This window comes from Tenrec ecaudatus, chromosome 13, assembly GCF_050624435.1.
Source record: "Tenrec ecaudatus isolate mTenEca1 chromosome 13, mTenEca1.hap1, whole genome shotgun sequence".
Lineage (NCBI taxonomy): Eukaryota > Metazoa > Chordata > Mammalia > Afrosoricida > Tenrecidae > Tenrec > Tenrec ecaudatus.
The window spans coordinates 4,442,364-4,468,020 of NC_134542.1; the positions used below are offsets into that span (position 1 = coordinate 4,442,364).

The following is a 25,657-nucleotide window of genomic DNA, read 5'->3' on the forward strand; positions in this document are numbered from 1 at the left end:
GAAATGAGTGCTGATCCAGTGGGGGTGAGGGCAAGGGGGGGTGCGGGGAGAAAAACGTCATGTACGTACAGATGCTGCCCTGGGATCCCAGCTTCTAATCGGCGTGGTCAATTCATCTTTGTAATAGATGTGAGCGAGTTGAATAGAATTGCAGACTTGGGTCAGACCAAGCTGCCTGTAGGAGTTGCAGACAGGGGTCTCTGTGACTTCTCTAACTTGGGAGGGTCTGGCTCTCAAGAATGGTGCGAAGACTCCTGTGTCAGCTTTCCAAGACAGGCCAGTCTTTGAACCAAAACACCCTACAGGACAGGGTAGGACTGCCCCTGTGGGCTTTTGAGACTGTCACTCAGAAAGCCTCAGCATTCTCCCGAGGGGCAGCTGGTGGATTTGAACCACTGACCTTCTGGTTTGCAGCCCAGTGTCTGCCCACCCACTCCTCTCACAGGGAGCAAAGAAAACAACTCTGCTTCAGGGCGTAACTTTTGTGAGCTGGAGGATGCACGGCAGACACTTCTTGTTCCTAATCCGCCCGGTGACAATGACCTGGGTGTCGGGGGAGACAGCGGCAGTGGGGAGGTGGGCGGCACCAGTGTCCTCGGCTGCCTGCAGCCCTTGCGTGGTCCGCCGAGAGGGAGGACGAGCCCAGGGCTGCCCATCGCTCACAGAGTAATGAAACTGACACAATTGATAAAAGCGTCCAATCCGGAGACAAATGATGGATCACCGTCCGGTGGGCCGGCACTGCCGTTCGGGTGACAAACAGTTCACCAGCCCTGTGTTCATCTCGGTGCACCCTGAGCCCATGTCCCGGCGTGGGCACACACATCCAAAGGATCAGGAGCAGCCAAACACCAGTACAGGAGGCAGCCAGGGCCAACATCCGGCAACCCCACCAAGGCTGACTACCACCTCAGTGTGCACAGTGGATTTGGGGGGCGGTTCATGGTGAAAGAGAATGGAGGCTAAGACTGGTGCAAGCCTCGGGCTGCAGAGCGGTGCCCAGAGCCTGCTCCAGAAATGGATAGCTCCCAGGACAGAAAAGGGTTTGGAGGGGGTAGGGGGAAGGACAGGTACTGCCGTACACAGAGGGTCTGCCTCCCACCCTCATGCAGACAGGCCCTTTTTCTTTAGGGAGAGACCAGGAGCCCAGGAGCCAGGAGCCCAGGAGGTGTCGTGGGCTTTAAACTGAGGGGCTAAGCACAAGCCCAGGGTTCAAACCCACCGACTGCTCGTGGGAGAAAGACAACCACTGCTCGCAGGCCTGCCCCTCGCCCTAATGTAGAAGGCCTGCCTTCCTTAGGGAGAGCCTGGTGGCACAGTGGGCTACTACAAACTGAGCAGTTCAAACCCATCAACCGCTTCCAAGGAGAAAGAGGAGGCTGCCTGCCCCCGGAAAGCGCGCCGGCCTTGGAAACCCTCAGGGGCAGTTCTACCTACCCTGCCCTACAGGGCTGCTGTGAGTCGGCATCAACTGGATGGCAGTGGGTTTGCGTTTTATCGGAAGAACCTCCAGACCCCAGTTCTACTCTGACCCAGATGGGGTTGCCATGAGTCGGAGGGCTGATGGTGGAAGGCACTTGCCAGGTGATACTGCTGTCCCGAGTGCCTGGGCAGGGAGGCTAGCCACCTAAGCCTGTACGCTTGTTCTTTTCTGGTTCCATTCATGCAGGCACGAGAGGGGCAGCCGGGTGCACAGAGAACCCTTTGCAGAGACGGAGCCGCCAGAAGAAACAAGAACTTGCGCTGCCGAGAAGCCGTGCCGCACAGGAGAAAGGTCTTCTCCTTCATTAGCGCAGGAAGTGCAGGGGGGACGCCTTAATTACTCACGAGGCAAGAGCGGCGTGCGAGATTGCCTTCATCTCCAGAGCCCGGGATGGAGAATGCCAGCGTCAGGCGCTCGCGCATCGCTACCAATGGTGGGCAGGCTCTCTGGGCCACCCACCGCCCTCTGGAAATAACCTGCCGCAGAAGCAAATGAGTTCCGACCTCTGCATCCTACGTTGCTTATTTCAAACCGCCAGAGCGATGCACGTCGACGCGGGCCATCCTTTCCCCTGAAGCATCCCTCTGTGGTTGATGACTCCCGGACCGCTCTGTGAAATGGCACGGCTTCCAGATTCATGGGCTGCATTTGGGGGAACCGGAAGATCCAGGAATAGAACTGTACATGCGGAACAAGCTAGAGGCAGGGGCGCGGTTTGTGAACTTCCGTGAAGGCCAACAGGCACATGGGCCCCCACACAGAGATCAAGGATCCAAACTCAGAGTTCTTAAAAACATATTATTGACATGGAGAGACCCTACACAGGGCTTCCGAGGCTGGAAACGTTGATGGAAGGAGAGCGGCATCTTCCCCCATGGAGGGCTGGTGGGTTGGAAAAGCTGACTTTGTTAACAGCCCAGTGCTAAACCCGCCGTGTGACCAGGGCGCCTTCTAGTCACGTGACGCAAGACCACCACCACCACCCAATGCACTGCCACCCAGTCGTTCCGACGCCAGCCGCCCTCGAGGACACCATACAACTGGCCCTGTGGGTTCTGAGATGGTGACAACGAGCGTAGCAGGTCTCATTTTCACCGTGGGGCAGCTGGCGCTTTCAAACGGCCGACCGTGCAGTTCACAGCCCGATTCCTAACCCACCATGTCACCACGGCGCCTTCGTTATGCCGCTCGAAGCCATCGCAACACTACAAGGAGCAGTGCTTGTATCGGAGCTGGGATGCATCAAGGCAATCCCCAGATCAACTTGCACCACGGAATGGGAAAAATCTCCTTGTTTGAAACTGCTCAGCAGAAGCTAAAGACGCACCATGCTGGTGTGGTGTGCCCGTGGAGTCCTCTCCTGTCCCCAGGAGCCCTCCTCAGTCCTCCAGGCCACCCAGGGCTGCGGTGCTGGCCGCCAGGCAGCCCCAAGAGCAGACCTGCGGGCGCGTGGGCTCCAGCTGCCCCACCCTCAGCTCGCCAGTCTTCCAGGCACTGAGGGACAGGCAGACTCTGCCCATTCCTGACCCACAACAGCTGAGACATGCTCAGGGGGGGATTTCCTGGGGGGCTGAAAGGTGGGGTCTGCTCTCATGGGCAGACCCCCTGGCTCTCTCAGTCCTTTTGGCTGACTCAGAGACATACACTGAGTGGAGAGGGAGGGACAGGCAGGTGGTTTTCCAGGAGGAAGACTCACCTGGAAAACGGCAGCTAGAACTCAGACAGCGGTTCTGGTGAACAAACTGGGCCCTAAGAGTCCAGCTTTTAAAACTGTGGGAAGTAGGAGTGAAACGAACATGACAGGGACAGTTCACAGGGAGCCTGGGGGCTAAAGCTCCTGGAGCAGGCTACTGACAAATGTCAGCCAAGGAAAAGCAGAGAAGATCAGCAGGCCAGAAGAACTAGACGGTGCCCCGCCTACCACTACCAAACCTTCTGGTCAAGGTTCCCCACCCTCGGGTTCTGACAGCAAGGGAGAAAAAGTGCTCTAGGTCCTGACTGTGGACACTGCCCCAGCCTCCCTGCACCTCACACTGCAGCTCAGCCTACAGAGCTGCAGCCTGTCACTTCACCTATGGACTGGGGATTTGTTGACCTATATCATCCTGTGAGCCACTAACTTAAAGGAAACCAACCTCTCTCTCTGTTGTGACACACACACACACACACACACACACGCACACACGGTTCTGGTTATCCAACTCCCCTAAGGCAGACAGGGCAAGATATGACAAAATAAATAATTTAAATTATCAAGGGTTCATGAGGGAGCAGGGAGCAGGGAGGGAGGGGAAAATGAGGACCTGATGCTAAGGGCTTAAGTGGAGAGCAAATGTTTTGAGAACGAGGAGGGCAATGAATATACAGATGTGCTTTACACAATTGATGTATGTAAGGATTGTGATAAGAGTTGTATGAGCCCCTAATAAAACGATTTTTAAAAAGATTAAAAAAAAAAAACCTTCTCACCCTCAAAGCCATCCAGTTGATTCCGGCTCAGAGGGGCTCTGCAGGCAGGCAGAATTGTCTGTCCCTCTGTAACTCTTCGAGGGAGTAGAGAGCCTTGTCTTTCTCCCAAGGGGCTGCTGCTGCTGGTGGTTCTGAACCGCTGGCCCTGCAGTTAGCAGCCCAGCGTGTGACCACTGCACCACCAGAGCTCCATGACTGAGAGGGCAAGGAATCCAGTGCATTCCAATGAAAGCAGCTTTGATAGGAGCTGTTAAGGTTTGTTTTTACATGGGGGGGGGGGGTGTTATATCTATTTTTGAAAGAAATAAAAGACCTGCAGCACATTAAAGGCCACGAGGAAAAGGGAGAGCCAGGGAGAGATGCAGAGCGGGAAGGGAGGGGACAAGAAACGGAGATGGAGAGAGAAGGGGTGGTGGGAAATGGATTTGAGGGAAACAGAGGCACGGTTGACGGAGAAGGTGGGTGACTGAGAGAAAGGCAGAGTACAGGAATTACTAGTTGTCAAGGGCCAGCAGTTGCCACTCACAGGCCATGGGAAGGGTGTCCTCACCCCAGCCCAAGGGCTCCCTCCAAGCACCCCCCCCCACCCCCTATCTCTTAAAAAACTACTGGCCAGTCTCCCAGCTGTACCTAAGGCCCCTCCTCAAAAAACCGAGACCCTCCCACTACGCTTGCTGGCCCAGAGAACTTTCCAGGGCGGGTCCCTGGCCCACTGTACTCACTGACCCAGACAAGAGGGGGGAGCGAGGAATTTTAACTTTCTCCATTTGGATAAAGGAACACAGTAGGAGCCACAGCATCAGGGACAGGATATAGGTTTTCCATCCCACTGAAGAACTCTTTGGGCAAGAGAACTTAGAAACCCCCAACCCTCGGAGTTGCTACCTCTGGACCCCAATAGAGGGAAGACTGCAGACAGATGCAACGGGGCTGCACACGTCCCACAGGGAAGGCAGCCGCCACCACATGGCCACTCTGAAACCAGTCCCTGCCAAGTGCACTGCTTTATTCCCACCAGGCCGCCGCTCCTGTGCAGTTCAGAGGGAACCAAGGGAATGGAGGCCAACACCAGGGCTATGTCCCACCCCCAAGACTGGGGCCCCCTTTCGTCGCCTCCTGCTGCAGTCACAGAAGTAACACGATGGGTGGCTTTAGCCCTCTTGTGACCTGTGGGACAGAGTGCCCACCTGTAGTCACCACCTCTGGGATGCAGTGGGCAGAATGCATCCCACTTGTAGTACATGCTGCCACCTGGTGGACTCCTGGACAATTGCATGAGATGGACCAGCCAGGCTGCAAACCACCAGGAACAGCACTAGAGACCTCTTGGGGACACATGTAGCCCACAAACTGTAGTCCAAACCGTATTGCCTCTAAAAACTTAAAATAAAATTTCTGCCAAAATGTCTTCCATTGCTTGAAAAGGCATGGTTTCAATGAAAAAGCAAAACAAAAGCAAAGTGGGACTTGATCTTCAAAGGGTCAAAGAACAGGGGAGGTTTTCTCACAGTGTAGGGGGCTGGGCTGGATTCAGGGCGCTGCGGGCTCTAGGGGCTGGCCCTCTCTGGGGGCTCTGTGGGGAGATCCTGGTCTCTCTCGGCCTCTGGTCTTAGTATAGTATCTGCCTCTCCCATCCCATCCTGCTGACCTCTGCCGCTTGTACCCCTGCATGGCTACGGTGCCTTCAACACCACGTTAATATCACTATTCCTGCTCCCAGTGGTTACGATCCCAAGATCGGCTTTGTGGGAACACAGTTCCACCCATAAGGCCAGTGCTCACAGGGAGCGTGTGGGGCAGCGCGTCATCTTCACAGAAGCAGACCACCACACCTTTCTCCCACATCTCTTCTCAGTTGTAAATATGGTGGGGGCGCTGCCTCGTGGTTCTAGAGTTACAAAAAGTGGTGGTCTCTTCGAGGGTCCCATCTAATCTGACACCTGTCAGCCAGGGGTCAACAGCTGGCTGCCACCAAGGGCTGCTGGTGGGCTGCCATGTTCTAAAGAGCCGCCAAGGAATCTAAACTCGGATGGCTCCCCAAATGGAGCTATAATAAAAGTCCTTTCAGGGGTTGGGAGCAAGCCTGCATTTGGAGCACCCTGGATCCTACAGAACCAGCCTCCCAGGAAAACGACTCCCGCCTGCAGGCAGCAAGGAGCTCTGGCTGGTGTCGTGGTTAGGCGTTAGGCTACTAACCACAGGGTCAGCAGTTTGAGACCACCTGCAGCTCTGCACGAGAACGAGGAGGCTTTCTACTCCCATAGAGAGCTGTAGGCTCAGTAACTCACAGAACAGTCCTACACCGTCCTATAGGGTCCCCATGAGCCAGGAGGGGCTCACCAGCAGTGAGTGTGATGGTTTACTTTATCTGCAGACAGCAAGAAGGGTCCAAGCACACGCTGAGCAACAGAGCAATGCTTTGCAATCCTGCAGTCATGACGAGCCACGCCCACGGAGCCAATGGAGAGAAGCTTGGGTTCTTGTCCCTGTGTCATTACCCAAACCCAAGCCGCTGCCACCGAGTCAGCCCTCATGCTGGCTCCTGAAGTTTCCCAGAGTGTCACTCTTTCTGGAAGCTGACCGCCCCATCTTTCGCCTGAGTGGTGGGCTTGAACAGCCAACCTCGCTGTGAGCAGCCCCAACACTTAAGCCACCGTGTCACTGCATCCCAGGAACCCCCAATACAACAGCATTCCTGGTGGACTCCCAGCAGATGCCCCACGTCCCTCATTGACTCTGCAGGGTGGCGGTGGTGTTGGTCCTCCACAGTCACAAACCAGGAACCCGGATTCAGGTCGGAACGCAAAGCAGCAGAAGGCTTGGTCTATGGCAGCTTCCTCATCGGGGTAACGAACCATTTGCTTAAACCTCCAGAGTGGGCACAATCACTGGATTGTCCTTCTCAGGGGGAAACAGCCCCTTTTCAAGTTACTCCTAGGCTTCAAGATCAATTGTGGTGGGGTGCCTCCCAGTGGGCTCCGACTCACAGCGACCCCACGGACAACAGGACGAAGGAAACACTGCCTGGTCCCGAGCCGCCCTGGCCAGCACTGCAGCCACGGTGCAGACCCAGCCGGCAAAGGGGCTTTCTCTTCTTCCTCTGAAGTCCACTCGAGATCAGTGATGGCAAGTCAGCCCTTGGCCAACCCACAGGTTCTCACGGAATGTGCCCACACTCCCACCCCCTGTTCAGGAAAAAGATTCCGTGCCCCCACCCTCCCAGCAACGAAGCTCACCGTCCCAGATAAAGAGTAGGCGTCTGCTTCTGGAGCCCCCTCCCCACCACTACTGGGGCAGGGGTACAGCATCACCCACTTTGAGCAACACTGGGCTAGACCACGAGGTAGCTGTGCTCTCAGGAGGAAGGCAGCTGGGGGCCATGGCTGGGCCATGGCCCTGCTAGGGCCACATTAAGGGGGCCCCAGCCGACGGGAGTGGGAGGGACTCGGGCCTCCCTACCTTCCTGCAGATGGAAACACCTCTACATAATGGCCAGAGTGGAAGCTAATCCCCGCCACCACCACCCCCAAATCTCCTTCCAGCTAAGGCCTCACCCACCCTCTTTGGGGCCCCCACGCCGTGCGCACACTTGACCCCTGTCCTCTGCCGCCGCCTTCAATATTACCAGGAAACCGTGGGCACCTCCAACGCGACGTGGAATCCGGGCACCGAGGGGCTGCGGCGGCCATTTTTCACCCGAAGCCCTCTCCAGCGGCAGGTCTGCTCTTAAGCAAAGCCCAGAGAAAGGTAATCAATTGCAACTAAAAAGCACTTCTCCTCGATGACGCTGTGGCAGGCGCTTCAAACCCCTGGCCGCCTGCCAGGGCGCAGACAACAGCCATCCATGCTCCCGACTTGCCGAGGATAATTGACTGGAAGCCGAGCTAAAACTGTGCCCAATCAGTGTGTGATCAAAACGCGTGGAATATTCAGCGGCACCTGATTACCCAGCGCTGCGGCCGCTCTCCCTCGTGACATCTCTTCAAGGTCTGCAGTACCGTCACAAGATCATTACTGTCGGGCGCACGGATCGGCGGCAAGGAGTCTCGGGGGGAGCGGGGGCAGTCATACTTCACAAGCTCCCTGCTCTCGCTCTCCCCTCTCCCCCTCCTCTTTTTTTGTATTTTACCGCACGCAGAGGCAGCCAGGAGCCGAGCGGCCCGGTAATGATCACATGCCTGTGTGGCAACTAGAAAGGCCCTTTTAAGAGAAAGCTGAGAGCGCAGCCTAAGAGAAACTACAACATGTTCCCTTGCCTTTTTTTTGCTTTCTCCCTCCACCCCACCTAAAAATTAAAGAGAATTAAAAGTGGGTGCCTTCGCTGCTTTCCCTGTGCCGGCAAACAGCAGGACTGAATTGAACCATCTGAGAGGATCCATTACCCAGAGACAAATGGCCAATTTGCTGCTTGTCCCTCGTTCAGAAGCGTGGGTATGTCTGCGTGTGTGTGCGCGCGCGCGCGTGCGTGGCCGGCCCCAACTCTCCTCTGTTCCGTCTGCTGCCAGCACCTGTCATGTGTCTGCAGTGACAAAAGGGTGGAGTTGAAAGGAAGGAGAGGGACAGCAGAGGGTACCTCATAAACAGTTTCTCCCAAATCACACCGGCTCTCGGTGACACCTTGGGACAGAGGTGCACCCGCCAGCATCCCGCTTGGGCGGGCGAAGGTCTGGTTCCCGCTTCAATGGGCAGCTTGGGGCGGGGACTGACTAACCATGCACCTCACTCCTGCTATCTTCCAACGCTCGCTCTCCTCATTAAAAAAAACAAGAAGAATCAAAGAGAACGCGGTCCTGAGAATGGACGGACATGGGGCCGGCAGCACAGGGGTGAAAGGTCCCCAAGCTCACGAACTGTCAACAGCTGTCTGGTTGCTGTGCAGAGGGGAGCGTGGGGTCCAACCTGCCCAGCACAATGCGGGGCTTCAGAACGCTCCGGGAGGATCCCAGGATTGCAGATGGCCACTGTTCCAGGAACCTTAGGAAGTCGCCACGCTCCCGTGTGCTGTGGGCTCTGTGGCATCGCACTTGCCTTCCCACTCGGGAGACCCAGGTTCAATTCCCGGTGGGTACACCTTGTGCACAGCCCCCAGCTGACCTTCCGTGGGCACTGGTGTGGTGGCTGTGGTGTTGAGCAGATGTGAACAGGGTTTCGAGACTAAGAAAGGAGCCCTGGTGGCACTGTGGGTTAGGCACTGGGCTGCTCACCTCAAAGTCAGTGGTTCAAATCCGCCAGCTGCTCCAAGGGACCAAGATGAGGCTACCGCTCCAGGGAAGATCTACAGCCCCGGAACCCCTGCAGAGGGTCACTGTGTCTGAACTCAATGGCAGTGGGTTTGCTTTGGGTTTCCAGATTGAGATGGACTAGGAAGAACAGACTGGTGTTCTAGTTAGGAAAACCAGCCAATGGGAAGGAAGTCTGCGGGTCATGAAGGTCCACACCCCTGTGCAAGCGGTCACTGTGAATCGGGGCCTGACCAGATGTCAGTTGATAGCCACCCCTCTGCCCCCCTCCCCCCCAGCTCTGCGTGCACACAGGGTGCACAGAGCACTATGCAGGAATCCAACCCGACCGCTGGTCCACACCATCGGTTCCCAAACTGATTTGGCCATCACCCCCTTTTCAGGGAAAAACCCCAAACTTCTGTGTCCCCCCGCCCCAGAAATTATAAGTGTTTGTTATCTAGCCCATCTTCCAGGAGAACAAGAAGTTATTGCAGCGCGCCCTCCCCAGATCATTCCAAGAACCTTGGTGACATAGTGAGCTACATGCTGGGGTACCGCAAGGCCAACAGTTTGAAACCATCAGCCACTCTGTGGGAGGAAAACGAGGGTTCCTATTCCCATAAGGAGTCGCAGTCTCAGAAACCCACAGGGGCAGTTCTACTCTGTGCCGCAGAGTTGCTGTCGGTCAGAACTGACTCCACGGCACTGAATTCGGTTTAGCTTTCTGCTTCATCAAGCCTGCCTCAGGGCGCGCTACTGCCCACTTAGGGCAACAGTGCTCCCAAAGTCCTGCTCCTCCCCTGGCTCCTTGAGACGGGGCCTCCACAGAGGATCTGAGGGCGCCTGCGGGAGGGGTGGGGGGTGGCAGGCGGCCCTCACATGGAGGTGCCTTCTGAGGGCAGCTGTGCGCCGCGCACAGGCCAGCTTGGGCAGAGCCCGTGCACTCCGTCACACAGGCAAGGCCTTCTCTCAGAAGCTGGTGTCCCGGCTGGAGGAACAAAGTGGCCCCTCGACCCTCCCAGACCATGTCCCTTCCCTCCCAACTCACCCCACGGCCATCTGGGGACCCTACAAAGGGTTTCTGAGACGGCAGATCTTCATGGGAGCAGCCAGCCGGACCTTTCTCCCACTTCCTCCAAATTCTGGGTGCAAGGAGACCCCCGACAGGAAGCCGCTGCCACCACCTAGAGCTGCTCAGCCAGATGTCCCGCACGGCATCGTCACAGGACGCACAGAGTGAGGGAACGAAACACCGACGGGCCTGCCCCGCGACGTGACAGCCAACAAAACACCTGTTCAGACTGACAGAGCACCAACTCCAATGCACGCAGGTTTCGTACGTGGGGGTGGGGTGGCAGTAACAAAAGCACAAGTACCCTGCACAAGTCTTCCCTTCCTATTCAGAGGCGCCCAAACAGCAGCTCCTTGGAACACGGCCGCCGTAAGGCCAAAGGATGTGGGTAAGGAATGTCTACGTCAGTTTCTTCACAGCCAAAGTAAAACAACCCTGCGTCATTGTGGCCACGCGATGACCACTGCCGCCTGCGGTCTGATTGAGCAGGCTCTCCTGCGCACAATGGAGGACAGACTTCTCAGCAGACCAGCTGCCCTGACTGGGACCACCTGAGCTGCTTTTAAATACTCTGCCTCAAGTCCTGCCACTGTGAACGTGTCCCAGGCACAGCGGGACAAAACGCTGCCAGTCTCTGAGCCACGTCAGTGATTGGCTGTCCGTGGGATCCTCGTGAGGCACAGGGTTTTCACAGGCTGGTTGGTTTGGGGAGCAGGCTGCCAGGCCTTTTTTCCTAGCCACTCCAGGGAAACCTGGTCAGCATCAGAGCAACAACCCAGCCTCCAGGGACAGGTGGGTGGAGGCTGTGCATGAGGTGCAACCACTTAGGAATCGGGCCCGGGTCTCACACCTTCAATCCTCGGGCAGTTGTCTTCTGCATGTGTCCTTGTGTTCATACCCACCTGCCCTTTGCAGGCAGTCGCTGTGTCAGACCTGAGCAGTGGCCCAGCCTGAGGGCCCATCTGCCCGTCCCCAGGGACCTGGCTGAAACAGCAGGTGTCCCATGAAATCACACGTGCCTGGAGCTTCTGCTCTTAGGAACCGAGTAGACTTTTGACTCCTAGTGGCGTAATGGGTTGCTATCACAACGTCGGCAGTTCGAAATCACCAGCTTCTCCGAGGGTGAAGGAGGAGGCTCTCTGCTCCCATCAGAGTTTGTCTGGGAGACCCGCTGGGGCAGCGATCCCCCGTCCTACGGGGTGGCCACGAGCGGGTCCAGTTCTGTTAGTGTCCTCAAGTGATGGAGTAGGATCGGTTTCTGATGCTGCTGACCTGATATGGCTGCTCGACAGGCCTTTCCCGCAGGAGCCACTGGGCAGACGCAAACTGCCGACCTTTCAGCTAGCAGCCCAGTGCTCGGCCTTGGCCCCGCCTGGACACCTCCCTTTCTTAGACTCAAACAGGAGAACCACCTGCAGCAGGACCGGGCAGCTTCCGTGTTCTGCTGTGCGTGGGGTGGAACGGGTCGGAACGACTCAGGGGTACCAAACAACAACAATCCTTTCCCCAGCTGCTGGGGAATATCCTATTTCACCACATGAAAAACTGCCCTCGAGTGTCAGGCGCATCCCAACTTTAGAGATGTAAAACTGTGAGCGACGGGCGGGGATGTACACCCTTAGATATTATAAAGTGTGGCGGGCTTCAGAAATTTCATGGGGAAACAGTGAAAAGACCGTGGGAATTTCAACCCAGCTTCGGACGAGCCTCGGAATGCCAGCCACCCGAGAACACAGGCCTTGCATCGCCGGGAAGGTTCCTTCTCAATGGGATGAGGGACTCACTCTCTTGTTCGAGATGGAGCCCTGGTGGCGCTAGGGGTTTGGCACTGCGCTGCTAACCATTCCGTGGACATTTCAAACCCACCAGCCGCCCCAGGGGCCATCAAAGGAGGAGAGGACGCACCACGCCAGCAGGTACGCAGGACTCCCTAATGCTGCACAGCCCTGCAAACCCTTCAGAGCCCGGGAGGCGACAAGCCAAGCAGCTGTCACCATGACCTTATGTGGGAGCAATGTTTGAGTATTCTTCCAAAATAGCCCATGCAACCATGCCAGATGACGCCCAACCCCACGGCCACACGACCACAGTGTCCACAGACACAGTGCAAGACCAGGTGGGCCGGACACCCAGATGCCGAGTGAGGGCAGTTCCTGGGAAGGAGCTGGGTGGCAGGTGCTGCCTCCGACGGCTTGCTGGGAACCGGATGTGGGACACGCTTTCTGTCAGAATGCAACTCCTCTTTGGGCTCCTGGTGAGTAGTAAAAGCCGGTACCAGCGCAGGTCTCCCACGGAAGCAAAGGGGCCTCAACAGAACGCTGGGAAAGCCAGGTCCCTATTCAGAGAACTCACAAAAGATGGACGTGACGGAAAAGCCATTTCCCACCGCGGTGGTGCATGAAGGCAGAAAGGACACAGCTGGCTTATTAGAATGGATGTGACCGGTGGCAGTAGAAACTGCCAAGCAAACACCTAGTTAGGATGGGCACCCAGCCCAGTATGCTGAGGTGGGCACTGCTGAATGGGACCCATGTTGGGTCACCAATGGGGAACCAGCATTGCTGCCTCCTAGCCAACAGATGCTGGGCAGCACGGTGGGGCCCCTTCTTGACACCGAGGTGGGACCTCCACTGGCGGGTGCTTGAGGCCTTCCCACATTTGAAGAAGAGCATCCGCCTGCCCCCGGCGTCCCTCACCTTCGGCGGCACCCGAGAGCCCGTCAGCTTTGAAGCTGCTGGTGCTCTTCTTCCTCCGGTGCTTCTTCCGGTTGGCGTGCGGCGAGGGGGGCGGGTCGAGCTTGGGGCTGGTGGTGCTGGGGATGCTGGGACTGGAGCACACGGAGTCGCCCAGCCCTGTGTCTGCAACGGCATGGAAAAGGCAAGAGAACACACGAGTTAGACGTGCACACCCTTCCAAAGCTGACTGTACAGAAAATCGTATTCTTTCAGTATCGCAAATACGATAGTCCCGTGGGGTCACAGAGGCAGCGGCGCAGACATACGTATGTACGTGTAAAAGCTCCCGGCACCCTCTCGCCCTGCAGACACTGACTGTGCAGAAAGCAGTATTGCTCAGTATCACAGACACGACGGTGGGGTCACAAGGCTGAGGCCCAGACATGTCCACAAGGAGAAGATATCCAGCGCTCCCTAGCTCGGCGGCGCTGCCCGCCAGCCACAGCTGGCTGCGCGTTTCTGCTGCGGAGAACTCCCAAGTTCTCTGCTTGGCAGGAGGGATGCTGCTAGAGTTTCGGAGAGAAGGAAGCAGTGGACGTAAGCTTTGCCCTCTGATTTCTCTCTTCCCTTCATGCATTGGCACTGATGGAATTCGGGATGAAATTAAGTTAAAGATCCGTACAGACTGTGCCATGTAAAATACAGTCGATACTTTGAATGTGTGTGCACACTGAGCACAGGATTAAAGACATACAGTAGCCTCCACCCTAACCTGTGGGAGAGCACACTCCCACAGCTGACTGTCCCATTTTTCTTCTGAAGGACGGGAGGGTCCCAACCACTGATCCTTCCGGTTAGCAGCTGAGAGCTTTAACCACTGCACCACCAGGGATCCACATGGGGCTTATCACCGACAGCCACCAAGTCAGCTCTGATTTCATGTGATCTTGCCCCGCTAACTGCCCGAGTCCGTTCCAACCCATACTAATCCCAAGACAGAAGAAAATGGGTTTTTGAAAATGCAAATTGAGCCCCCCTCCCGCAACAGCTTGGCCACAGAGAAGCACGGTGGCCTTTAAGGAGGCCTCCTGGGGCAGCTCTGTCCTGAGGAGTCGCTATGAGGCAGAATCAGCGGGTTTGGCTTTGGCTTTGGGGGCTCTGCTCAAGGCCTTCCCTCTGAGATAAGGAAGATGCCCGCAGCCTGGTGGCCTCCTGTGGCTTGGGATGAAGGGGAAGGCTGGCCCCACCCAATGACATGCTTAATCCCAGTTCCTTATCCAGCAGGCATGTGACCTTGTCTTTGGGGATGCTGTCAGCTACCGTGAGGTCTCAGCAGAGGTGGTGGGTCCTAATCTTCTGGATGGGTGGCATCAAAGAAAACCGAGAAGACTGCCCGGAGCCCCCCGTCCCCCCACCAGCTTCCACCCAAGGACTGCCTCCAGGCACAGGGGCTGGAGCAGAAGCACAGACGGGGTCCCTACTGCTGGAAAACAGGGCTGACTACAACACATTTTGGTTTCCAGGAGCCCCTGTACTTGGGACGCTCAGTCACAGCTGCACGGCTGTTAGTGTGGCTGACCCCAGACTAGCCACAGGGTGTTCTGGCTTGTCCCTGTTGCCATGGGAGCAGACAGAGGATCCTTTGCTCCCCGGAGCAGCCGGTGGGTTTGAACTGCCCACATTCTGGGGCGCAACTGAGCACTTAACTGTTGCGCCACTAGGCTTTCTTTTGGCAGCCTTAGGCCACTGCTGTGTCCACTGTGGTCAGAGCACCACATCACCTAGCAGATCCCGCTCTGGGCCAGAAGTCACAGCTTCATGACTTACTTCCCTTCTCTTTCCCTGCTCTGCGTATGCTGTACCCCACTACCCCCTGTCCTGCAGGTCCCTCCCCAGTTTTCTTGCATGGTGGAAGCCTGGGTGTGAACCAGCTGCCAACATAAGCCACAGCCGTCAACAGAGAAGATGATGGGGTCAGCTGCAGGACGGTGACTGCACAAGAGCGTGGCTCCCTAAGGCTGGGAAGGCATGGCGACAGTGTCCCAGGGGAGGCCCTGGCCAAGGCAAGAGCGTGGATACCAGTGGGGCAGTGCCTGGGCTTGGAACCTCAGAAGGTGGGCTGGGCCCACCGAATTGCTCCCCAGCTGGATGGCCACATGGAGATAGCTATTTCCAGCTCCAATGTGTACGAGCCAGCGCCTCTGTCCGAGTATCCCCCCACCCTTGTGTCCTGAGACTGCACCCCCCACCCCCATGAGAAGCAGTTTCCAGACGTGGAGTTAAATGATGAGCGATCAGCTCCTTCCGCCTGACAAGCATCTCTCAGCCACAGACCCTGGCCTGCAATAAGCCTGGTCGCTGTGTATCTCCGGGCTGTATACAAAGAACACACTTTATTTTGTATCAACCACAGCGCGAGGACTGGCGACCACGGTCAGGGGATGGCTGAGGCCAGGCACACCGGGATTGGGGTGGCCGGGACGCTGTCCTGTGGGCTCCACTCCAGCCATTCATTCTTCCCAATCTGGCCTCAGCGCCAGCGCACCCCCACCCCAAAATATATAATCCACGGTGTGATGCTAACAATCTGCAGTCTCTCGGAGCCGGGAGGCCGGTCCACTTTTCACCGGCGGAGCTGACAAGCATGACTAGAGGGGGATAAAGTAACACAGGCTGCACATAAATATCGCGCGGCCGGCTGGAGACTGATGGGCCAGGGATGTATTCTTAGCTATCATTCCGGCAGACAGGCCCAAGGACGCTCATAACTTATTTTACAATCATTTAGTTTCAGCTCAAGTGGAAAACGTGACAACTTATCTCGGCTGACAAGATGCCATATCGAACCTTACAATTAACTCGCCTGCGATTATCTGCCCAGACGATCATTAGGCCAGGCCATTTTTGATGAACTGTTGCAGGGTGCGTGCCTCGGTGATCACCGGCGGTACCAGGGGTGCAGGGGCTGGGGGAGGGGAGGTGTGTGTGTGTGTGTGTGTGTGTGTGTGAGAGAGACACTCACAACAGTCGGAGAGATCCTGCTCCCGGTAGGCAACACCCTTGTCCCCCATCCACCCATGCCTGCTGCTGGCGGCAGAGCATCTACATGTGAAACACCAGGGGCAAGTGTCTGGCTGCATTGTAATGGGGGGATGCAGGGCTGCTAACCAAGGGACCCTGGGGGTGCAGGAGCTAAACGCATGGCCTCCAACCCAAGATTGGTGCTTTGGAGAAAGCGGTGGCCCCCTGCTTCCATGAAGATGACTGCTTTGGAAACCCTGATTGGGGACTGGTGGCGGGGTGGGGGGTGTCCACTCTGTCCTTCAGGGTCACCAGGAGTCAGAAGCCAGCCAGCAGAAATGGGTTTGGTTTGGGTGTTACTCTTGTCGCTAATGCAGCAACTGCTACCACTGCTGCCGTCACCCCGGCAACAGCACCGCCACCCCACCACCACCACCCCCACCCGAGCTCCTGGCCCAGAACCATCCACGCATGCTACGAGAGCGCTCACGATCGCTGCGACTGTCCCGGCTGTAATCCTGCTGCTGCCATCGCCCCGGCCACAACCGTCACCACGCAACACAGCTCTAGTACCAGTACGGTGACAACTATTACTAACCTATTACCACGACCACCGTGGGCACCGCCTCCGTTACGACCACACACAATTACTACCACTATCAGTCTGTGACTGTGGCTCCAGCAACCACTGCGATGAAGCAACGGCTGCCACTCTTACTACTGCTGGTCCCGTCCCACCAATGCCACACACGCCGTCATTACAGCTACAACCATCATCGTCCCTCTACAATGCCTGTGAACTTCGCTCCCCCATGACCGGGAGCCCTCGGGAGGTCCTGGCTATGCGTTTGTGAGCAATGCGAAGCCACCAGCCGCTGTGCAGGACAAAGGCGGGGCTTTTGAGTCCCGTAGAGTCAGGGGTGGTTCCACCCTGTCCGGTGGGGTCGCTGTGAGTGAGTCTGTGTTAGACACAAGCACGACTACTACTGGGCTAGGACTAGGCCTGCTACCACTGCGCCAACTACACCCTCCTGATGCAGCCTATGACCTCCTCTGTCCCAGACGGGGGCTCCATCTCAGGGGCAGTGGCTGCCGGTCGCCCTTCTCCAGCCCCTCTTCCTTGCTGGGCTCCATCTGGAGAGAGGACGCCTGCATCGAGCTGCACAAAGCCAGCCGCCACCTGCCCAGCTGGGGGGCTGCCAACAGAGCCTGAGGGACTGGCCTGCTATTAATTTCTTATGTGTTTATTACTAATAGGAAAAGCTTCAAAATGCATTTCCCCAAGAGGTTTGCATCTGTATGAAAAACAAAGAGAGAAAAGGGAACTGGGAGAAAGAGAAAGGTCAATAAAATGCTTATTAACCCCCTTCTCTCTATTCAGGAGCCCTGGTACCTTCTGTGGTGCTTTTGTGTTGGGCTGTTTGAAACCACCAGCTGCTCCTGGGGAGCAAGACGAGGCTTTCTACTCACTCCCACAAAGAGTTAGGGTCTCCGAAGCCCACAGGGGCTGTTCTACCCTGTGCTGCAGTCAGAGTCACCTCGATGGCAGGGAGTTCATTTTCTCTGGTTTCACTCTTTTCTTTCTTTCTAAGGAAATCATTGTGTTGGGGCTCGTACAACTCTTACCACAATCCATCCATCCATCCATCCATCGTGTCAACTCATTTGTACATTGTTGCCCCATCATTCTCAAAACATTTTCTTTCTACTTGAGCCTTGGTATCAGCTCCTCATTTTCCCCCTCCCTCCCTGCCTCACAGACCCTTGATAATCTATAAATTATTATTTTGCCATATCTTACACTGTCTAACAACTCCATTCACCCACTTTTCTGTTATCTGTCCCTCAGGGAGGGGTTATCTAGATCTTTGTAATCGATTCCCCCTTTCTACCCACCTTCCCTGCACCCTCCCGGTATCACTGCTCTCACCACTGGTCCTAAGGGGTTCATCTGTCCTGGATTCCCTGTGCTTCTAGTTCCTATCTGTACCAGTGTACATCGTCTGGTCTAGCCAGATTTGCAAAGGATCATGATAGTGGAGGGGTGGGGGAGGAAGCATTTAAGAACTAAAGGAAAGTTGTGTTTCATCGTTGCTATACTGCAACCCGACTGGCTCATCTCCTTCCTGTGACCCTTCTGTAAGGAGATGTCCAGTTGCCTACAGATGGGTTTTGAGTCCCACTCGGTTCTCCCCCTTATTCACAATGATGATTCTTTGTTCTTTGATGCCTGATATCTGATCCCTTCGACAACTCGTGATCACACAGGCTGGTGAGCTTCTTCCATGTGGGCTTTGTTGCTTCTCAGCCAGGTGCCCGCTTGTTTATCTTCAAGCCTTTAAGACCTCAGATGCTATATCTATTGATAGCCAGGAACCATCAGTTTTCTTCACCGCATTTGCCCCTGGACCCATTTTTAAATTTGTTTTTAAAATCATTTTATTGGGGGGGGGGCTTGTACAACTCTCATCACAATCCATATACACAATCACTGTGTCAAACACATCCATACACCTGCCGCCGTGATCATTCTCAAAACATTTGCTTTCCACCTGAGCCCCTGGTTTCAGCTCCTCACTCTTCCCCCTCCTTTCCTGCTCCCCCGCCACAAACCCCTGATAATTTAAAAATTATGATTATTGCTCGTGCACCCACTTTGTCTTTGGCGCTCGTGTCGGGAAGGTGGTTTCACTCTTTTCGTCTACATTCTAACTCCCTCAGGTGGCGGGACCGGAAAGGCATGTCCCTCAACATTATGTGCATGTTTCCAGATGATCCGGGACAGGCATCTGCCTTTAGAAGTGGGAATCAGCTGATAGGGACTGAAGCTCTCAATATAGCAGAAACAAACTCACTGCCCAACACAGATCCAAACCCGCCACTGACAAGTCCATTCTGACTCCCTGAGACCCCTCAGCCCAGAGGACATTTTCCCAGAGGGTTTCCAAGGCTGTCAGTCTTCCTAGTAACTGACCGCCTCATCTTCCCTCTGTGAAGTGGCAGCTGGGTTTGAACCGCTGACCTACTGGCTAGCAGATTCCGTTTAACCTGCAACAAAGCCAGGGCTCCTTGAAGTCCTTGTAGTAGGCCGGCTGTGACTCGAGGTCAACAATGTCCAGCAATCTGGACCTTCAATCAGGGCTCTGCGTCTTCGGACTTGGATGGATCTGAAGGTGGATAAACAGAGATGCGTCTTCCTCTGCCACCAGCGTAGGTATGAAGCGAAGTTCAAACCCTGGCCCTTCGTGGCAGCCCCTTTGACCGGGGCCGGGTGCCTGAGCTGCAGAGCCCTAACAGCGGTTCAGAGTCGGGGATATGTGTGTGTGTGTGTGTGTGTGTGTGTGTGTGTGTGTGATTATCTGCATCCTGCTGCCTCCCACACAGAGCATACAGAGCTGGGAGCAGGGCAGCAGAGCCTCGACTAGGGAGGGGAGGGGAACGAGGGAGGGCGAGGACAGGTGTGGGCGCAGCGTGAGCAGTCACATGGGGGAGGCACTTCCTACTGGGGCCATTTGCCGTGCCACCAAGGCGTCTCCACAAATTAAACAGAAGAAACGGACACTGAGGGGACCGGATACCTACATTATCCTTGATGATGAAAACATGTTTAGAAAGCGGAATTTTCTTTTCTTTTTTTTTTTGAAAGCAGCAAGCACACATTCAGATCACTCGTGACAAGCTTACGGAGTCTGGCAGCCTCTGGGCAATGTCCTTGATGAGTGTTTCTGTGAGTTCTGCCTCTGGCTGGGGCCAAGAGATTCTTGAAGAGACAAGAGGGCGAACGCTGGCTGCAGAAGCAACTCCCAAGGCCATATGGGGATGGACACCCGTGTGCTGTGTCAACCCACAGCTGCCGCAGCACACCACGGCGAGAGCTGTTTGGGGCAATGCTCTCGGACCACAGGAACTGAGAGGGCAGCGGAGGACAGAGACCCCAGGGAGGGAGCCATCAGATGACGGCGCTGGGCAAGGGACCACTGTGGAATTCAGGGCCCTCGTCGGTGGCTTCGTTTCATGGGATCCTTTTTCTAGGTCAGATGCTGGTGGTGCTGCTGTCAGGTGGCACCAGGGTAGTTCTGACTCCTCTCACGTGCTACAGAACCAAACGCTGCCTGGTCCTGTGCCATCCTTGCATTGGCTGTTCCGTGTGAGCCCACTGCTGCACTCACTGTGTCCATCCATCTTGTCGAGGGTCTTCCTCTCTTTCGCTGTCCCTCCACTTTACCAAGCATGAGGCCCTTCCCCAGGGACTGGCCTATTCTGGCGACGCGTCTGAAGTATGTGAGACCAAGTCTTGCCACCCTTGCCTCTAAGAAGCACTCTGGCCGTCCCTGCCTCCAAGACAGACCTGTTGGTTCTTTAGGCTGTGAACGGCACTTTCAATATTCTTCACCAGGTCCACCAAAAGTCCCCTCAACACTCACTCCCGTCAAGTCAGGGCAGACTCCTTGTGACCCTACAGGACAAGGGAGAACCGGCCCTGGGCTTGCTGAGGCTGTGACTCCGTACAGAAGCAGGAAGCCTCAACTATCTCCTGAGGAGCAGGCTGGTAGTTTCAAACCGCGGACCTTTCTGATTGCAGCCCAACTCGTAGCCACCAAACAGAACTGGCTGCCCTCAGTCCGCCCCCTCCCCACCTCCCCGGCCCCCGCAAGCCCGGGAGCTGCACGGGAGAACTGGGTGCACGGGCTTGAGCAGGCAGGCTGTCAGTATATCACCTGAGGAGCGAGGTGGGGCTGAGAGCACTGGCGTCTGTGAGCTGTGCTGGCAGAGACCAATCCAAGCACCACGGGTGGCAAGAAGGGGCGCATCTGTGTTGGAGGACGTGTGGCCACAATGCTCCCTAGAAGCGAGGATGGTGCCAGGTGATCAGGAAGGAGTGGTCAGTGGACAAGGACACCCTGCCTGGGAAAGAGGAAGGCCACTGGAAACAAGGAAGCTCCTTGACATGTGACGGCGGACTCGGTGGCTGCACAAGGATGATGAAGCCGGGCAGGATGGGCGGGGCCTTGGTCTGTTACACAGAGGGCTGCTGCGAAGAAGAACAGACTGGGCGGCACCTGGTGGCGATGGCGAGGACAACACAAGGACACCGTCATCCTGCACGATGCCACGGCGAAGTGTCAGGTTGCTACTGGAAAAGCCTGTGGATTAAACCTACGGGCCCATCAGGCAGAGACAGGAGGCTGTCTGCCCTTGCAAGGCCTCGCAAGCCCTCAGGGCAGTGGTCTCACGGGGCCGCTGGGAGCTGGCTTGGACCCCACAACAGTAGGAGGAAGGCACTGCCACATCACTTCTGTTCCTCTTCCTCCACCCAGATCCCTGGCCTCACAGTTCTACCTGAAGGGGTTAATTAAGCACATCAGAGAGGTAGATACCATGATTTGAGTTGCAATGCTATTTTGCTTTCTTTCCCACCTGGCTTGCTTCTGAGTACTGTATCCACTATCAAGTGCCGATATAGGGCTTTATTTCATCACATCACAGGGGCGATCATACGAATACACTTAGCACCGTAGGTTATAATCTCAAGTTTATCACTCTTCCGAAACGCGGGAAAAGGACAAAGCATGTCGTGCTATGACCAAGGCAACAACGGGACCGGCGGTTCAGGTGGTGGAGAGGTGGGGGAAAGGATGAGGGATAAGGGAACAACAAGCGATCTAAAATTGATGGCGAGGAGGGCGTAGGATGCCTAGTGGGGCTTGATCAAGGGCAATGTAGCCAAGAGGAATTACTGAAACCCGAATGAAGGCCAAACATGATAGTGGGACAAGAGGAAAATAAAAGGAAATAGAGGAAAGAACTAGGAGGCAAAGAACATTAATAGAGGTCTAAATACATGCATGTCCATATGTAAATATATTTATATATGATGATAGGGAAATAGATCTATGTGCATATACTTATATGTTAAATATTAAGGCAGCAGACAGACATTGGGCCTCTACTCAAGTACTCCCTCAATGGAAGAACACTTTGTTCTAAGAACCCAGCATTCTGTGATGCTCACCATCCTGACACGATTGCTGAAGACAAAATGGGTACATAAGGAAATGTGGTGAAGAAAGCTGATGGTGCCCGGCTATCAAAACATAAAAGCATCTGGGGTCTTAAAAGCTTGAAGGTAAACAAGTGGCCATCTAGCTAAGAAGCAACAAAGTCCTCATGGAAGAAGCACACCAGCCTGTGTGATCATGAGGTGTCCATGGGATCAGTCATCAGGCAACAAAGACCCAGAACAAAAAAATCATTCAATGTGAATGAGGGAGAGGGCAGAGTGGAGACCCAAAGCCCATTTGTAGTCAGTTGGACTTCCCCTCCTAGATGGATCACAGAGAAGAGCCAGTCAGGATGCAATATAGGACCAATGAAACACACAACTTTCCTCTAGTTCTTTAATGCTTCCTCCCCACCCCACCCCCTAACTATCATGACATCAATTCTATCTTACAAATCCAGCTACCCCAGAGCATGTACACTGGTACAGAGAAGAGTTTACTGCACAGGGAATCCAGGAAAGATAACCCCCTCAGGTCCAATATTGATAGTGGCAATGCCAAGAAGGTAAGCAGAAGGTGGGGGTAGAAAGGGGGGAACGATCACAATGATCTACATATAACCCCTTCCCAGGGGGACAGACAGCAGCAAAGTGGGTGAAGGGGAGCAGCATTCAGTGAAAAAAATTTTTAAAATAAATTATCAGGGGTTCATGAGGGATACAGAAGGGGAGAGGGGGAAATGAGCTGATAACAAGGGCTCAAGTGGAAAGAGAATGATGATGGCAACATATGTCCAAATGTGCTTGACACAATGGATGGATGTATGGATTGTGATAAGAGGTGTAAGAACTCTTTTCAACACAGGGTGCCTGGACAACGGCACAGCAGAAAGATGGAGCTGGAAGCCTACCTCACACCACATACAAAACTGAACTAAAAACAGACCACAGCCTACAGCCCCCACTAAAATTCCTAGACGAAAACGAAGAGGCAAATCTTTACCACTTTGGATTTGGCAGAGGGTTACAAGACATGACACTGGAAACATAAGCATTGAGAGAAAAATATGTATACAAATGAAAGCCACATGTGCTTCAAAGAAAGGCTTGAGAAAGTGACAGAGACAGCACACAGAGCTAGAGAAAATATCTCCAGACCTGGAAGCACTTGCTGATGAAGATCCAAGATCGCAGCCTTCAGTGTGGATCACAACTCAGTGGAGAGGAAGCCAAGATAGTCACAACTGGACCAACAGGTAACATCACGGCAAACAGAGCAAAGATTCCATCCTGCTTGGATCCACAACCAACGCTCACAGCAGCCGCAGTCAAGAGATCAAAAGGCATCTTCCACCGGGTACAGCTACTGCACAAGACCTCTTTTAAGTGTTGAAAAGCAAGGGCGTTACTTTGAGGACTAAGGTGCACCTGATCTAAGCCATGGTATGTTCAATTGCTTCATATGCACATAAAAGTTGGACACTGAATAAGGAAGCTTGCAAGTATTTCTTCACCTGCATCAAAGAACCAGCAAATCTGTCTCGGAGGAAGTGCAGCCAGAGTGCTCCTTCGAGGCAAGGATGGGGACGCTTGTCCTCACTTCCTGTGGGCATGTTGTCAGCAGAGAGCCGCCTCTGGAGGAGGACGCTCCACAGGATGGATGGGCACAGCGGTGGCAACCTGCGGGCTCTGACAGCAGACCGCCCGCGTGGGTGGCGCAGGACCGGGCAGTCTCGTGCTGCTGTGCGTCGGGGCACTGGGAGGCCAAGCCGACTCTGACATTTGGCATTTAGCAGCAACATTTCTAGATTTGGGGCTAGGATCCAGAATCCATAAACAACTCTGACCCGGTAACAAGACCACCAGTCAAGAAGTGGGTGCAGGGTCTGAGTAACGTTTCTTCAAAGAAGACATCCACAGGCCAATAAGCACAAGGCACGGCACCAGCCATCATTGGACAGCAGGGAAATGGCAGGAAACCTCAGAGGGTGTTAGCCCTGCACAACCAGCGGGATGGCCAGAATCTGGGAACAATGTGCAGGCACTGGGACTCTAGAATCTGGGAACAATGTGCAGGCACTGGGACTCTGCAACGGTGCTGGGGGCCGTGGACAGCAGCGGTCAGGCCAATGATGAAGCAGCATGTGTGGAGCTGTTGCCAGGGGATGTCGAGTCAGTCTTGACCCATAGCAACTCCATGCACAACAGAAGGATGATCGCCACCCCCAGTCCCGTGTCCTCATCCTTGTTATGTTTAACCCACTGCTACAGTCTGTGTCCATCCATCTCATCGAGGGTCTGTCCCTTTTTCTCCTGCCCCCTTGTTGGTGTCCCTCCTTGCTGATGGTCAGCTGGTGAGGACACCACCACTGCAGGGGATGAGACAAAGGGAAGACCACGTGGTAGATGTGTGAGGCCGGGATGCAGAGAGCCAGGGAGGTCAAGAGCAAGTCCAGGTGCCAACACTCAAGTGCCACTGGCGGCAAGGGAAGCTTACCTGGCAAACTCCCAAAGACGCAGAGGTACTCTGAGCAGTGCTGAGAAGTGGGGATGAGGACATTCCCAGAAGCGTCTGCTTCCCTCCAGCTCCACCCCCTGCACACTAGCAGCCTCAACAGGCCCCTCCCAGGTTGGCGATTACAAAAACCAAACACACTGCCGTCCATTCAATGCTGACACATAGCAACACCAGAGGACCCAACAGAATGGCCCCTGTGGGTTTCTCAGATTGTGACTCCTTAAGGGAGTAGACAGCTTCATCTTCCTCCCACAGAGGGGCTGGCGGTTTTGAACTGCTGACCTTGCAGTTAGAAGCTCAATACCAACCACTATGCCACCAGGGCTGCACAGACAGGGTGGTGCTCAGAGGCAGCTACAAAGAAGCTGAGTTTCACTGGGCAACAGGTTTCCATGGTCTGGTCAGGTGGGGACAGCCCTGCGGAGGCGTCTACCGAGAGAAGTTAATTAGATGTTGGGTTCCCCTGTCTGATAAAAAGCGGCTCCCCTCTTTAGAAGTACTGCTGCCCAGGTTAAAGCAGTTGTCCAGGAGGGACCTGGCTGAAGCAGGCAAGGCCCAGGCTGAGCTGGGCACTGTCCGGGGTTCTGAATAGAGCCGGCTGATTTCACTCCGCTCCAATCAGCCCACCCGAACAGAGCTACTTCCTCACAAGGCATGCCTGTGCTCCCCGTCTATGGTAACCTGGTGGCACAGTGGTTAAAGTGCTCCTCTGCTGACCTAAAAAGTCGGTGGGTCAAAGCCACCAGCTACCTCATGGCAGAAAAGAGGAAACTGGTTCTCTAAGGTGACCTGTTGGTGGTGACCCGAGTCACTGGACTCATGATGACCACGCTGTTGCTTGGCCCTTACCGACCTCACTGAGGTCAGGAAGCTGAGGCCCACTGTCACGGCCACTGTGCATTCCTTCTGAGAGCCTTCCAACTTGCACGGTCTGTTCCGACTGCGCTCGGTAGGGTTCTATTATGAAGGGTAACTTCTAAAGTATATGGCCAGGCCTTTCTTCCTGTGTGTCACACCCTAGAAGCCCCATGAGTGACTCTGCTGGTGTGGAAAGAGGTGACATCCCTTCCAGCGCCATAGCAACATACAGTTCCCCGGCGTCTTCCACTCTCCATCGTTTGCCCTCAGCGCCCACATCTGTGAAACAAGCAGACATCACTTCTCGGTGCCTGCTCTTGACTTTCTTTCCACCAGGG

At 55.1% G+C, this 25,657-nt stretch overlaps 1 protein-coding gene across 4 annotated transcripts in view; it reads right to left on the bottom strand.

Moving 5' to 3' along the window:
* Positions 1 to 25,657, bottom strand: part of AGAP1 (ArfGAP with GTPase domain, ankyrin repeat and PH domain 1) — a 411,022-nt gene that overhangs the window by 85,181 nt on the left and 300,184 nt on the right. For all 4 annotated transcript variants that reach the window (XM_075529186.1, XM_075529185.1, XM_075529188.1 and 1 more), the window contains one exon: positions 12,943 to 13,104. In XM_075529186.1, the coding sequence (XP_075385301.1) occupies positions 12,943 to 13,104 (162 nt within the window). The remainder of the gene's footprint in view (positions 1 to 12,942; positions 13,105 to 25,657) is intronic.